The 16172-nt window shown below is 43.6% G+C and overlaps 1 protein-coding gene across 15 annotated transcripts in view; it reads left to right on the top strand.

The window, feature by feature from the left end:
- Positions 1-16172, top strand: part of FANK1 (fibronectin type III and ankyrin repeat domains 1) — a 112746-nt gene that overhangs the window by 69267 nt on the left and 27307 nt on the right. For all 15 annotated transcript variants that reach the window (XR_011525135.1, XR_011525085.1, XR_011525104.1 and 12 more), the window contains exons 3-7: positions 3408-3532; positions 10093-10174; positions 11212-11286; positions 12566-12631; positions 15437-15602. Coding sequence is in view for 10 of the 15 variants with exons in the window: in XM_008525977.2 (XP_008524199.1) it covers positions 3408-3532; positions 10093-10174; positions 11212-11286; positions 12566-12631; positions 15437-15602 (514 nt within the window). In the remaining 5 variants the exon portion in view is untranslated. The remainder of the gene's footprint in view (positions 1-3407; positions 3533-10092; positions 10175-11211; positions 11287-12565; positions 12632-15436; positions 15603-16172) is intronic.

The following is a 16172-nucleotide window of genomic DNA, read 5'->3' as shown; positions in this document are numbered from 1 at the left end:
ACTTATATCTATTAACACTTCTGTTTCCTTGGTTTCTTGATTCAAACATTTTTCTTAATGCTATTGGTATCATTTCTTCATTGCACTTCTTATAGTTTCTTCTTTGTTGATACATGATGTATCAATTATCTATTACTGCATGACAAACTACTCCTCAATTTGGTGACTTAAAGCAAAAAACAATTATGTGTTGCTACGTTTGGGCAGTCTGGGGATGGTGTGTCTCTGCTTCACATGGTCTCGGCTAGGACAGCTCTGCTGGGGCTGGAGATCCAAATGGTGTCCATCATATGTCTGATGCCTCTGCGGGGGTGGCTGGGACAGCTGGTGGCTGACCAGGCTTCTTTATCTCTCGTCATTGTCTGGCATCGTCCAGTGACTCTCTCACCAGTTGGGCTCTCCCTCCAGCAGGAATTTAAACATCTTCACATGGTGGCTAGCTTCCAGGGGAGTGAAAGCAGAAGCTTCCAGGTGTCTTAAGGCTGGGGCCCAAACTGCACAGCATCACTTCATATTCTATCCTACTTGAGGGGAGAGGAACTCGGCTCTAACTCCATGGAAGACTAATGTGTATCTGCAGGATAGAGGGGATTGTTGGAGGCCACCTTCGCTGATGTTGTATCACACTTGACCTCTTCAGGTGAAGAGAAATGTGTTTCAAGTAAAGATGATATCAGTTAGGAGGCTGAATCCACCAGCAAAGGGCAGGAGAACGCAGACAAGTGGCCAGAAGTGCCTTAGATGCCTCATCTCTTTCATGGCTCTGTTAGCGCTGCACCCAAGTCATTTAGATTTTGGTGCCTGAAGTAACTTGTGTTGCAAAAAAGGATTCACTGTGTTCAGCCCTTTATTTCAGCTTAAAATTTTACATTTTGGATAAACAACAAAGAGAGAAAAACACAAAGGGAAAGGAGTCTTTGTAAATCTCTTCCACTTTTCAAACGTGGTTCTCTAGGTCTCCGTTTAATCTGAGACCCCTCTCTCAGGAACACACATCCAGACTTGTCTGGTTCGATTGTTGGTTTATGGACTGGCCCCCATATGCAGAGGGCCAGAAGAGACTGAAGAAAGAGGCAGGCCACTCCAGATTGGTAGGTAACAGGTGTAATAAGCAAGGGAACTTACAAGGCTTGTCTTGAGCAGCCGCAAGACAAGTAGATCTCTGCACCCGCTGCCAGAATCTTACAAGTTTATACGGAGGCCTTAACGGGGTTCAGTCACATACACCGTCCAGATGGTCTCAACGCTGCCTTTTGCTCTCAAGGCTGCATCCTTGAAACAGCTGCTAGCATGAGAATAACAGGCAGAATGTACATTCCAAGGACAGGGGTGGGGGTAAGCGGACTCTGATTGCCGTGGTCCAGCTGGAGGGTCAATTGGTGGTCACATCCTCTCGATGAGCTCCTCCAACACCAGTCTCCCCATCACCAGACTCTTGTCACCCTTTGCTCATAGCCTAGACCAGCATTCCCCGAGTATTCCATGTCCTTCCACTCCAATGCTGCTTCTCAGACTGCCTGGGTCCTCCTTTCCCCTGCCTTATCTGCCTAGGATAAGTCTTTATGGAAGTTGCTCCCCGACTTCTCACTTTACATCAGAGGCCCCTCCACTGAGGACATTCTACTGGGCCCTCTCTGCCCCTCCCTTGCTCCTCAAAGTGGAGGAATTACTTGTCTGATGGAAGAGTTTGGGTGATGGAACTTAGAAGACCTTCCAGGTTCTCTCAAACTATCCCAAAGGGTTCTCCTCCCTCTGGAGTGAGTGTTGGGTCAGCTCTCTAGTGCTTGGCCATATGCCTGCTTCTTTGGGGGAAAAACTGCTTTTCCAGTGGGGTCTGGGAGTAGGTGGGTGAGGCTGTTTAATTGACAGGTGAGGTGTTAGCATGCCCACCTAGCCCAGATTTAAAGCCACGTTTTCAGGTGAGCTTTTATTGGTAATGGTGCTAACTCCAGCACTGTCATATCAGTCTGACTCAGCTGTCGTTCCTCACTGTCCTTGACTCTCTCTTCTTGCCACCCATCAGTAGGAGATGGGGTCAACTCACTGATGACAGATTCATCTCAGCCCTGAGCTGGCCCCAGGCTGCATCCCTAGCCTGTCCCAGCTCCTAGCAAGTAATGGGCACTAGATATATTTGTTGAGTTGCATGGAATGGAATTGATGTGTAATATTTAGGTTACACACAAACATCCTTGAAAAATTAGTTGTAAATCCCAAAGTATGATTCTGTAGGCCTCTGTAGAGGTCTGCTGAGAATGAAAGAAAAATTAGAGACAGAAGATGGAGAAAACAATGGTAACCTTGGAGTCCAAGGGGCTATGGAGAGTGTTCTGGAGGGAGGAGAACAGGGCTGGGTTGGATGTTGAAGCAGGAAAGAAGGAAAAGCTGGAAATAGTACGCACACATACAAACCCTGAAAGATCGAGCCTTTGAGGTATAAGGAAAGGAAAAATTAGATATAGGATTTGAAAAGAGGTAATGGAATTGAGTCAGATGCCAGTAAAGAGCTTTGGCAGCAAAGGGAACCTGAGGTTTTAGGCAATATTGGGAAATACATACAACTCTGTTGACTTTTGGGGACCTGGCATCTTAGAGAACATGCCAAGTCAAAGCCAGGCCCCTGACACCTGCCTCCCAAGCAGGGGGACACAGTCTTAGCACCATCGCTGGATCCTAGCATCTTCTGAGCAGGCAGGCAGACTGCCTGACTGCATTTCCTGGTGCTCATTTTGCAGGCTTCAAATGATTAGACTCCGTCCTCTTTCCTTCTGGAGGCGTGTGGATTTCCATTGCTAGCCTCTGATCAGTTTTCTCTTCTACAAGTGTTCAGGGTCTGTTTCCCATGGACATTTTCCTAGATGAACTTAACAGGGTGGCAAAGTGTTGGAGTGGTTCTCGTAAGCTGCCTGACTCCCCAGCTCACTCTGAGTTGCTCATTGCCTACAAGCAATCAAATACTTTACTACTTCTGCTCTTTTTCCTGCAGTATTATTTTGCCTGCAATAAGTATGCAGCCATCAGACAGCCTCACCTATCCACTCAAAGACCCCACTCAAAAATCACGTATATACTGTTTGACTGCCTATCTCATTTTTTAAATGTGAAACTTTGTCATTTGAGGACAAATATCATGGGTTAACGTGATTATTTTTCCAAAGAACAAAATTGCATGCCAGCTGTGTGTCAGCACTGGGCTAGGCACCGCAGAATAGAGTGGGCATGTGCTGGGTGGGATGGAGGTGCCACGCGTGGGTTTTCACAGTCTCGTGGGGGAGACTGACAACAACCAGGATCAGATCTGTACTGGAAATAGACAGCATTCAAAATTCACTTCCTCCTGCTCTTCTATCAGAGAACACTGACTAGATTACCTGGTGTCATCCGCATGTGTGTCTCCTCCTATCTAGGGGATATGCAACCAAGCATGTTGTGGAAGGTCTGGAACCACGGACACTGTATAGATTTCGGCTGAAGGTCACCAGCCCCTCTGGAGAATATGAGTACAGCCCAGTGGTCTCGGTATCTACGACCAGTGAGTACAAAGCACTCTAAACTCACTTATCTAAAGATAAATGAAGACGACCAGCAATGTGGAGGTAAAAATATTCAGCTTTTTGCTCGGCCTGACTGGAAGCAGAAATTACGTATTCCATTTTTAAGCATTGTGATAATATTATTTTCTGGCTGAGCCTGGCCATAGCATAAGGGAAGTCTAATTGTGCTTTAATAAATGGAGAGAGCTGTTTCGGTGCCAGCACTGCCCTGTGAGTGTACATCTGGAACAAAAGGGGAAAGGGGCCAGAGGGGTGTGGGCTGAGCGCGTGTTCCCACAGGGAGAAACAGCTACCTGTTTTGGGGTCCTCAGACGACGAGGTCTACTCAGTGTTTTGTCCCTCTTGGACAATTTCAGTGTGTGTGTCTTGACCCATGAATCTGATTCCTGGGGGTGTTGTGAGTGAGGAAGAATGAACAGGGCTGCTCTCATTCATAGGCGAGGGGACAGAGAGCCCTGCATGGAAGTGGTGGTGAGAGGCTGGCCATGGTGCCTCTGACCAGTGCATTCTTTTCCCAGGTTGAAGGGTACAAATCAAAGGGTACAAATATTTTCAAATATTTTCTGTGATCAGTTTCTTAAAACTTCTTTTTTGGTGAGGAAGGTTGGCCCTGAGCTAATATCTGTTGCCAATCTTCCTCTTTTTGCTTGAGGAAGATTGGCCCTGAGCTAACATCCGTGCCCATCTTCCTCTATGTTGGATGTGGGATGCTGCCACAGTGTGGCTTGACGAGCAGTGTATAGGTCCATGCCTGGGATCTGAACCTGTGAGCCCTGGGCCACCAAAGTGGGACATGCAAACTTAACCACTATGCCACTGGGCTGGCCCCTTAAAACACTTTAAAGATGTGTGTGAATCCAGTGCCATCTTTGAACTAGAATGTTGTAGAGGTTAAAATGGCCAGAAAAGTTCTTCAGGGCCCACCCACTGAAAACACAGACAAATCTTCTTTTGGTTGCACAAAGGAAATCCTTCTCTTGTGAGTGAAAAGTTATTTTAAAATTTTATTCAATGTAGCATTTGGCTTGTATGTATATACATAGTTTTTTTCTGTGGCTTTCATTTGTGTCCTTTAGGCACTTAATCATGGAAATTTTTGTGTGGATTAAAGATAACTCAGATTTTGAGTTAGGCAATATTTTCAGTTGCAAACAAGGCATTAGAGGATTGGATCTTAGTTTAGCAAATGGAGAATTTAGTTAAAGCTGAGAGTTTCAAGGCTGTATACATTCTCCAATGATGCTCAGCTAGCCGTGAGAAAATATAATTTCAGAGGAGACTTTAAAGTGAAATGGTCAATTATGGAGACGCAGGTCAGGAAAGAGGGCTTGTGGCTTAATCTGAGGGCTTTGAAAGCATTTTCTTTTATATGGAAGATATGGGAGCTCCTGGGGTTTTTAGGGGAGAGAGAGGGGGGCAGACCAGCAGAAAGTGAGTGAGTTGTGTGTGAATTGAGGGAAGACAGAGAGAATGGAGGAGGAGAGAGGAGGAGGAGGAGTTGGCACAGGGGGCCTGTCACTTGAAAAGAGACTCTCTAGGGGATCAGGGGGCCAGGACGCTCTCCCATGCCGCCTTTCAGCTCCCTCCTGTCCTCCCGCTATCCCCAGCCACCCACAGGCCACTCCCACCCTCCTCTGCCCCGTCCCTTTGGGGTGCCTCCTCTGGAGCACCTCCCCCCACCCCTCCTCTGCCCTCGGGGCCTGCAGAGCCCTGCTCAGGGGTGATTCCTCAGGTGGCTTCCGCCTTGTTTGCCACGCTGCAGCTCCTCCCCTGGTACAGAGCAGTGTCTCACCACCTCTGAGAACACTTCCTACAGCTTATTTTATGTACTTGTCCATCTTCTTTCCCTCCCACTTACATTGTGTGCTCCTAAAAGTTGGGGGGTGGGGGGAGGATGGGTCAGTCATGTCTAGCATGTCGAAGATCCTTACTAAATGGTTTAAAGAATCCATCCATGGCAAATGAAAAGGCCCAGAGGCAGAATTAAGAGGATGAGGAGAAACAGTGATTCTTTTAGCTGACTCTCATGTCTGTTGGGAGATGGATCTGTTTCCCACTGGCTGCGGAGAGTCCACTGAAGCTGCCAGGTGAGGGTGAACTGGATGCAGAACCAACCATGGTGAGCCTCAGGTGGCCACTGGTCTCCTTCTGAATACCACATCAAAGCCAAGGCGGGGTCTTCTGGACCAGAGATGACATGGAGTTGGTGCACCATTGGAGCTCTTTAGGAAGGCAGAAACCACTGTAGCTCTATCAGCTGACAAGGGTTGTCCCTCTGGGCCAGGTGTGCCTTCTTGCCAAGCTGGCTTCTGAGAGGCAGCCATGGATAACTGGTCCAGTGGTCCAGGGCATTTGTCACTGCAGCCCATGGCTTCCATGGGCACTTAGACAAGACTTCCTGTAGAGACAAGGGCTTGATGTAGACATGGCTCCTGGTGATGACCTGGTGTGTTGGGGCTTCTGGAGCATTTCCTTGTCAAGTCACAGCACATATGCTGCAGCTGGGACGTGCACTCAGCCTCAGGGGGTCTGTCCTGGGTGGCAAGGATCAGGTACACTCTTCCTTCTGGCTGGCTGCTGCTCCCTCATGCTATTGTTATATTTATAATATCCAAAGCAGACTCTCTTAAGGAGGAAGATCATGCTAAACAAAGAATTAAAAATGTGCACATTATACAAAAAAGTGACAATGCTTCTGTGGGCTGATAATTTGCATTCCGTTTGAAAGTGTTTTAATGAATCACAAAAGGATGTACTTTGTTTGAATAAAGGATGCTCAGCCTTTTTTTTCCCAGGTAAAGTACACGAGACTCTTGCTTAAATGAGGCATGCAATTTTAATCAGTTGGGCCCTTAAAAAGAAAGAAAAACAGCTGCTGCTTGTTAATTGGCAAATATCTTCTCCGATGAGCTCATCATTTATTCACGGCTTTTAATAGAGACTTAAATTCCACCAAGGAAGGTGTTATCACCACATTATAATGTCTGCCAGCACATCTGCAGCTAAATGACCCTCTTACAGAATGTGAGTGATGGATTCCCAAAGACCACTCTGCCGTCTCCTCCTCCTGGGTGTCCTCCTGTGGTCCTGCCTGATGAGTTCCATCCAGCGCAGGAGGAACACTCAGGGACATCCTCACCGTGGGCAGGATCAGTTCGGTATCTGTAATTGCAACTCTCGGGGTAAACATTGGAAAAACACCCCCACAAAACAAGGCCTGCCTTCTTGATATTGAATTGCACTGATCAATGACAATCCCTTGGGCCGAGCCCACAATGTCTTGAAGGATTTGGGGGTGGGAGGAGTGGAACATTTGGCTCACCCTGGAATTTCCTCTCTGTTCTTCACTCCTTCCCATACTGGGAGTAGAAAGAACTACTCTGCTTGCAAACAAGAGCCTTTTCATTTCTTTTCTGTTTCTCTGTCAAATTCATGTAAACTGTGAGCCTTTTCTGTGCCTCAGTTGATCCATGCCTGGCCTGGTGGTAATCCTCAGGACCTCTGTGCCTTCCTGGCAGTGGTGTGAGAGGAGTCGATGAGTTAATGCTGAGAAAGAATTTTCAGCCCCAAATGACAGTTATTGCTTCCTTTTGCTGAAACTTAGCAAGCAAGGACTGAAGAACAAGTATGTTGTTTTCCTCTCTTCCGTGAGATGTCCTTGTGTTCTCAGAATAACTCATGAGAGCACTGATTACCTCTTGCAGAAGCTGGAATAGGAAATACATTTCTTTAGATTATGTCCTAATATCAAAATACCCTGTCTTTGCTATGCACAGTCCTCAAGCTTCTAAGCACGGAATGAATTTAATACGTTTTCCAATATTTGCATGCTGCAGAGCTTTCTGGGTAGGATGCATGAGGAAGTGCCCTCCTCTGGGAGAGCTGTGCCAGTCAGGGAAGATGGATGATGTGGATTAGAGGTGGTGAGGGCTTAAATGTGCTGGGATGCTGTGTGTGCTTTTAGAAGTTTCTTTAAAATCTCACGAAGTTAGCACTTTTCTGAAGTTTTTTAGGCTGTAGCCATCCCCTTTCATTTAACACTTTCCATGGGATCATGTTTATTTAAGATGTCTGCTTGTATTCAAAATTTAATAAGAATGGAGGCATACAGTGAAATTGTTACATGTGTTACAATACGGAAGGAAGGAGTACGGCCTCACAGGAGACCTCTCTCCGGGCTCCAATGTCGCCCACTCCTGCCTGGGTGACCTTGGATGACACTCATTCAGCCTTTCTGGCTCTCAGTTTTGTGGTCGGAGGAAGAATCTAAAAAGCATTGTGTCGAGATACAGCTTCCTTAATAGGATTTGAGTTAGGATATCATGTTTTAAAATTTAGTAGAAATAGGATGAGCTTCCTATGTTCTTCTGGATTATTCTATGCAAGTTACTTGTTTTTGTATTTTTTGTGGCAGTTGGAGGTTGAGAGTCACAGAAGCGGGGCTGTCTGGTGGGATAACAGAGGGTTCTCACCACAGTGTTCTTCCCCTCCTTTCTGGGAAGCGTGAGGGAAGGGAACTTTTGATGGGTTTAGTTTGTCCACGAACATATGGATGGGTCACATAGATCATTTTCAGTCCATATTACTGTAGCCCAGGGTTTCTCCACCTTGGTGCTATGGACATTTTGGGCTGGGTAACTCTTGATTGTGGGTGCCATCCTGTGCACTGTAGGACCTTGATCAGCATTCCTGGCCTCTACCTGATAGATGCCAATAGCACCAACTGTTAAGTTATGCCAACCAAAATTGTTGCCAGACTTTGCCAAATGTCTCTGGGGGCAAAACTCTGCCCCGTTCTGTAGCTCCTATTGGAAGCCAGGAACAGCATGGGCCCTGCCCTATGATGGTTTATCATGACACTTTCATTTGAAGCTTTTTGTCTAAAAATATGCGTGGAATGATGAAAAGGAAGTATAACGTGGCTAAAAATCTTCAGGAGATTGGCAATCTCTAGTGGACAAAGTTATTTCAAAACAATTTTAACTTGGCTTAAATTTATTTTTCCCAGAAGAGAAGGAAGGGTATCAGCTGGAGGTCACTCTGATAGTGATCCCTCCATTTTTCTGCCCTGCTCACTTCCCAGTTTGTACTTGGCCCAGCTAAAATCCTCCAAGGAAACCAGGAGAAAAGTAGCGCCTGTGCCCAGAAGCTGACATCCCAGAGTTTTTCCATCGTGAGGAGCAGGGATGGGGAATTTTACTTCCCATCCTGCAGAGGTGGCCAGGGGACCTCTGCAGGCCAGGCTGCAAGAGGGAGGTTAAGTAGGGGGCGGTGAGCCCCAGGAGGCAGTCTGGGGTGCAGTTTGGGAGGACGGGGTAGGGGTAAATGTTTTCTTTTAGGGTTTATAATAATAATAGGCTGAAAGTGGGCACTACAGTGTAAAGGGCAAGGGAGAGGAACATATTTGTCTCATTCTCTCTGGGAGCCCCAGTGCCTAGCACTAGACTTGGCATGTAAGTTACTTAATAAACTTGTTGAATGAATGCATGAGACCTTTGGATTACTAAAACTGGGGATTATGAACTCAATGCCTATTGGGGTCAGGTAGGTGTGAAAGTGTGGGAGAGGGCTGGGTGTAAGGCAGAAGAGAATGGTGGGGTTGTGTCGAGCAAGGGCAGCTGCCACTACCATGACTATTACCTCAACAACAGACACATGTTGGATACTTAGGACGTGCTCGGTGCTGTTCCAGGTGCTTCCCTTGTATTTCATTTAAGCTTAATTATAATCATTTAAACAATTAGAAAGTCCTGGAACGTGAAGCAAGCGAAGTCATGGAATAAATGCCTTGAAAGACCGGCTTCTCTCACTTGGCCCTTTCTTCTCACACTCTGCTCATTTTTGAACTTCTGCCGCAGTCCCTTCCTCAAGGAGTTAGTGTTCGCCCGTACACAGGGCCACCCTCCTCTCCACCCCACCTCCATTGTTCTTTTACTGTGTCTCAGACTCCTGCTCGTACTTCTCGACTTGGCGGTCGTCTCGCATAACGGGGCTTTCTCACGATGTTCTGCCTCCCTGGGTAGGAGCCCCCTCTGCCCCCAGAAGCTCAGAGGAGACAAGGCCAAGACGAGTGTTATATTCCTGGGAAGAACTCACATTCTGGATTTCAAGTGTTGAAGCAAGCTGCCTCTTTTTGTTTGCCATTCTAGTAGTTTAGTGATTCTTTGGCAAACAAAACCAGCGTGCTGTGGCAATTGGGGAGTTTTGCCTTGCTTGTGGGAGACATTTATTAAGTCTTATGAAATCTGAAAGGATTATTTTCAAATATCAAAATAACATTCACATAGCAATACTTTTATAACTCGAAAATGTCCCAAGCCTTTAGGACAATCTAAATGTTCTTTTCTTAATATGTGAAAACAAGGTCTTTTTCAGTAAAAGGAGTTGACTAGGAAATGTAAGATGTATTTATTGGAATAGCCCAGTGCCTTCTTGGAGGTGAACATGAGCACCCACTCAAGGCCACAGGAGGAATATAGCTGGAATGAATCTTCTTTCATTATATTTTGGATGACTGCTTTCTGTCTAATTTCTTCAGGAGAGCCCATAAGTAGCGAGCACTTTCATAGGGCTGTCAACGTGAATGATGAAGATTTGCTGGTTCAAATACTTCAAGGAGGGTGAGAGAACGCTGCCATTAATTTTTTTTTTTATTTTTCATGCCCAAAAGTGCATAGAAATGCATGATGCAGCTTTATTTTGTTTTATTAAGACTTCCCATGCCTTTGAAACTGGCTCCAAAATTAATCTCAGGTGACTGGCGTGAGTTCAGCATAGTTAATAAAGACCATAAAGCCCCATGTAAATGTTATATTTTGTAATTATTTAATGAAAATTGAAAATGGAAATTACAAGTCTGGTTGTCATATTTTCTTCCCAGAAGTAATTTTTGATTCTTGTTTATATGCCGTAGCATTTAGGCAAATTTCACCCCCAAATGTCCACATCTAATTCCTACTGAAATTAAGGCATCACTAAATCAGCTGTTTCTAATTCAAAAGGTTGATAAAACACTAGAGGAAAAATAGTGAATCTGGTTGCTGCAGATGTGGTATTTGAAGCTGCCTCCTCAATGAAAAATGGACAGTGTTATCTCGATTCTTTCTGAATCAATAGTTTTGAGTGCCTTAGAGGACAAGCCATTTGTGCATTGGGGCTCTGTAAGTTGGAGAAGAGAAGGTTCCCACGAAAAGCCAAAGCTTCTAAGCTGATCCTTAACAGCTCTGCTTTCTTCCTTCGGCAGCAGCGTTTTAGGCCCAGTGCATGAGATGGGAATCAAGGGAACACGTGGGGCTCCCCCAATCTAGACTTGTGTTCAGTGGAGCTGAGTCTGCAGTGAAGACACTGTGCCCTCTGCTAATTTGAGGGGGCTGTGCTCTTCATAGAGTGTTTTATTGGATTGCATAACACTTTCGAGTTGAAGGAGTGCCTATTTTAAGTGAAATTACAGCAATTTTCTCTTCTTGTGAATTTGAATCCTTTAAAATATTAGGCAGGGCAGTCTAAGACAACAAAAATTTAATGGCCCGGAAGAAATTGGAACTTTTGGGACAATGAACCATTTTAGCCACCTGTGCCCTGCAAGAGACATCAGCCGCAAATCCACAGGGAGCCGTGTGGAGCGTGTTAATCTCTTTTTCTCTGTGTTTTTCCCAAGAAATGTTAAGGTTGATGTCCCCAATAAGTTTGGCTTTACGGCTCTGATGGTTGCTGCCCAGAAAGGATTCACCAGGTAGGGCTCCTCCTCCTTATCTCTCTGAGTGAGTGGTTGAACCCTTCACTCCTCTCAAAGGCTCCAGTCAGGGTAGCGGTGGGAGGGAAAGGGGCCGGGGAGACCCCATTTGTCTTCTCTTTCCAAAATGGTACCATATAAGGGCTGAACAAAAACTCAGCTGTTTTTCTCATAAAGTCATACAACATGCAGGAGAGAATGTAAAAATGTATAATCATGTGGTGAGAAGGAGAGGTAGCCATTTAATTATATCTTGCAATATATTTTATGTGTCCTGGGAAAACTGGTTATTGGAATTTGAATTTCGTTAAAAAAGAAAAGGGAGGGATATTAATTCTGGGAAACAAACTTCCCTGATAGGTTGCTAAGATAATTTTCACTGATACACTCCATTATGTCCATTCCACACAGATAAGCATAAATACTAATAGGTTGTTTTTCAATCATATTTATATTTACTAAAGTGCCATTTTGAAAAACATAGAAATGTATTTTCATTAGATGCTATTTGAAAATATATTCAAAATGGTTGTTAAAGTGACCGTGAATTAGTTTGATAGTCCAATTTGTTTCGTGTGGTACAGTTTAAAAAAAATTTTTTTTATTGCAGTAACATAAGTTTATAATATTATATAACTTTCAGGTGTACATCTTAATGTGTTTTGAATTCTGTGTAGATTACATCATGTTTACCACCCAAAGACTAATTACAATCCATCCCCACACACATGTGCCTAATCACTCCTTTCACCCTCCTCCCTCCCCGCTTCCCCTCTGGTAACCACCAATCCAATCCGTTGCTATGTGTTTGTTTGTTTGTTGTTTTTATCTTCTACTTATGAGTGAGATCATATGGTATTTGACTTTCTCCCTCTGACTTCTTTCACTTAGCATGATAACCTCAAGTTCCATCCATGTTGTCACAAGTGGCTGGATTTCATCCTTTCTTATGGCTGAGTAGTATTCCATTGTGTATATGTACCACATCTTCTTTATCCATTTGTTCCTTGATGGGCACCTAGGTTGCTTCCAAGTCTTGGCTATTGTGACAATTTTTTTCCAACGAATAATTCACATAAAGGGTAAAAACCCATTATTTTTTGGTATTGGAGAGGTAGTTTTCTGGTTTTATAATGCTCTACCTTTAAAGCCAGCTGGCCTCTGAAGATGGAGAAGAAAGTGTTACAAAGATGTGTCAGTGTTGTTCCTTTTTGCCGGATTATCATGGGTTCCTGTTGAAAGCTACTTATCCCACTAAATTTAAATTTGTTTCCTTTAGGCTTGTTAAAATCCTCGTTTCTAATGGCACTGACGTGAATCTGAAGAATGGAAGTGGCAAGGACAGGTAGGTTGTGGAATCTGCCCTAAAATGTTCCAATACTTATGTTATTAGGCCTGTTCCCGGAGAGTTTTTGATTGAACACAAGTACTTGATCCAGTCTCTTTTGACAGCGCTGTGAGGTGAAGTACCACATTCCAAAGGAGAGATGGCGATGACTAAAGCTGGCTTACTGGTTGGTTCACTTATTCTTTCAGTCCACAGGGTATTTCTGGAATCTCCATCATAACTTGTGTACCCTCCCTAGCTCAGTGTCAGTGCACACTGGGTGCTCAGGAAATGGTGGTTATTCAAACAGTTGTCACCAGCCTGTGCCCAGCATTGGGTTGTGCCTCTGGCATTGGTACCTCCCTCAGGGCTCTCATTGCCTCTTGCCATATGCTGTTAACTGAGAATCTTTGGTATTTGCGAAAAGCAAACAGGCATCACAATCAAAAATACAACCCAAGAACTTCCCTGAGGTGAAAAGGCTGAGTCATTGCAGGAGGAGTTTAGGAAAAGAGCGCAACACTTGAAAACCTATACTTCGAGCTGAAAGAATGTTTTAGACTCAAAAATGATCACCAATCTAGCAATTGGGTTTAATTGATTACATCAGCCAATATTTATCAAATGACTCCCACATGCCAGGCTCTGTGCTTGGCTCCCAGGTAGAAGTGTGAACAGTGGTGGTAGGTGCAGTAAAGTGGAACTTGCAGATACAGGATAGAAGTGTACACTGATGTAACCTTTCTGGAAGGCAATGTGGCAATATGCATCAAAAGCAAGCCTTAAATATCCAGATCCATTGACACAGTGATCCCATTTTTAGGAATTGAATCCTCAGGAAAGAATCAGAAATGCGAATAAGACTTTACATAGTAAGGATGTTTGCTGTAGCCTTATTTAAAATTGTGAAAATTTTGAACAACTTAAATGTCCAACAATGGTGGAATGATTCAAGTTAGGATATATTCATGTGGTGCAATATTTAGTTATAGGAATACTGTTGTCAGAGTGAGTAAATAAGGATATACATGAAGTAATATTAACTAAGAAAATGAAAGATAATATCTTTATTTGGAAGGTTTCAGACATGTAGGAAAGTTGAGAGGACAGTCCAATAAATGTCTGTGTACTCACACCTGCGGCTGGCAGTTTTCACCACATTTGTCACATTTGCTTCTCTGTCTACGTTTTTATTAGCATTTTTTTTTTTTGGCTCACCTATTTCAAAGTAAGTCGGAGGCACCGTAACCCCACAGTACTTCAGTGTGTATGTCCTACAAACAAGGACATCAACCTGGCATCATCACACTAAGACCTGTCACAGTAATTTCCTAATGTCATCGATGCCCCAACCACCGGTGCAAGTCTCCCCACTCGTCCCCCCGAAGGTCTTCCATAGTCATCTTTGGGGACGTGGGGCGAGGCCGTGATCCAAGCAAGCTCACACGTTGCATTTCGTTGTTCTCTCTCTTTAGTCTCTTTATTCAAGACAGGGCCTCTATCCTTCTTTTTTTTTTTTTTAATATTTTCTCATCCAATGACGTTCTGAGGAGACCAGTCCAATTATTGTATAGAATGTTCCATGTTCCTGATTTGCCTGATTTTCTCCTACTTGTGAAGGAGGAATTGAACTTGTTCATTCATCATTTCCAATAAAGTTAGGTTTAAAGCTTTGATTAGATTCAGACTAACATTTTTATCAAGGAGACTTCAGAGCGGTGTTGTGACTTGAGGTCACATCTGTCAGCAGGCTTGTGACGCAGGCTGCCCCAAAGTTGGTGATTCTGGGTTTGATCCTGTGGTTAGGGTGTGGCTGTTGCCTCTCCACTTTGTAAAGACAGAGTTTCCCATTGCAATTAGCAAATAGTCTATGGGGTGATAACTCAGCACTGTGTGAGCGTCCTGTTCGCCATTAACCTTTGATCCAATGATTTCAGCATCCACGGACGATCCTTGCCTGAGTCAGTTATTTAATTGGGAGTTGCAAAAAAAAGTGATTTTCTAACTCCATGATTCTTTCTATATTTATTAGCTGGCAGCCTTCTTTAAAAAAAAAAAAAGCTTATCAACTGGACTACATTACATCCTATAAAGGCAGAGTAAATAATTTATTATTTTCCTTAAATATCATTGTTTAGAGTATGGAACTGGCTTAATAGTTATCACTAATACTGTCAAATGAGTATTTTTCCCCCTCTTTTTTTTGAATATCATTATGGACTCACGGCTGTTTTTTAAATCCAATATCTTAATTATTGTGATTCTTCATTTTTTTAATTGAGATATAATTTACATACCATAAAATTCACTCTTTTAATATATACAAGTCAGCATTTTAAAATATATTAACAAAATTATGCAACCTCCACTACTATCTAATTCCAGAATATTTTCATCAGCCCAGAAAGAAGGCCTGTACTCGTTAGCAGTCATTCACTATTTCTTCTGCTCAGCGCCTCGCCACTGTAATCTGCTAGTTCTGTCTCTCTGGATTTGCCTGTTCTGTACATTTCATATGAATGGAATCATACAGTATGTGGCCTTTTGTTTCTGGTTTCTTTTATTTAGCATAATGTTTTAAAGTTCATTCATGTTGTAGTAATTCATTTCCTTCTTATGGCTGAATAATATTCCATGGTATGGATATGCCACATTTTGTGTATCCATTCATCAGTTGATGAATACATAACATTTTACATGAATAATTTCCATAGCTTTTCCACTCAAATGAGCATTTCTTGTTTTAAGTCAGGTAGGGTAAAACGTGGACCTGAGTTTGGTGACTACATTTATAGCCAGTGGTTCTTCTTCCATTTGTTGCAGTCTAATGCTTGCATGCTATGCGGGACACCTAGAGATTGTGAAATATCTCCGAAGACATGGTGCTTCTTGGGAAACGAGAGACCTCGGAGGCTGTACGGCTCTGCACTGGGCTGCAGATGGAGGCCACTGCAATGTGATTGAGTGGATGCTAAAGGACGGCTGTGAGGTACGGGATCTTCCTTAATAACTACACACGCATTGTTAAGAACCTGAAATGCTGTTCCACAGGGTTTAGGAGAAGCAGAGCCTTATCTGAATGCCTTTGATTGGTTGAACTTAGAAATATTGGAGAGAGTTCTCTGACTTCTCAGCAAGAAGGTTCCTGAAGCTTGGAAAAAAAGATCTTTATAGAATTGATATGATAGTGTGGCTTCAGATTGTCATCAAGTTTCATTTCATATGGGAAAAAAGAAACCATGCTGAATCCAGAGCCAGCCCTGACACTTCTTCTACTTTGTTTCTTTTGTTCATTTACTCATGTATCTCTTCATTCAATCTGTCAACAGAACTTTATTGAGCATCTATACCAGATACTGTCTTAGGTGCTGGAGACACAAAGATGTTAAGAACTCTTACAGTGCTTCTTGTTGCTTTTAGAATTCGATTTTTTTAATTCTGGGGTACAAAAATTTCCAAACAGCAAACTATATCATGAATAGAGCATTTCAGCTCTTAGTGTCTTTACCTCAAAGCAGGCATGTTGGTCTGCTTTTGGTTTCACGTTATCAGAAAGTAC

The sequence above is a fragment of the Equus przewalskii genome, chromosome 1 (genome assembly GCF_037783145.1).
Source record: "Equus przewalskii isolate Varuska chromosome 1, EquPr2, whole genome shotgun sequence".
NCBI classification, from domain to species: domain Eukaryota; kingdom Metazoa; phylum Chordata; class Mammalia; order Perissodactyla; family Equidae; genus Equus; species Equus przewalskii.
This window is presented reverse-complemented; position numbering and strand designations above follow the sequence as displayed.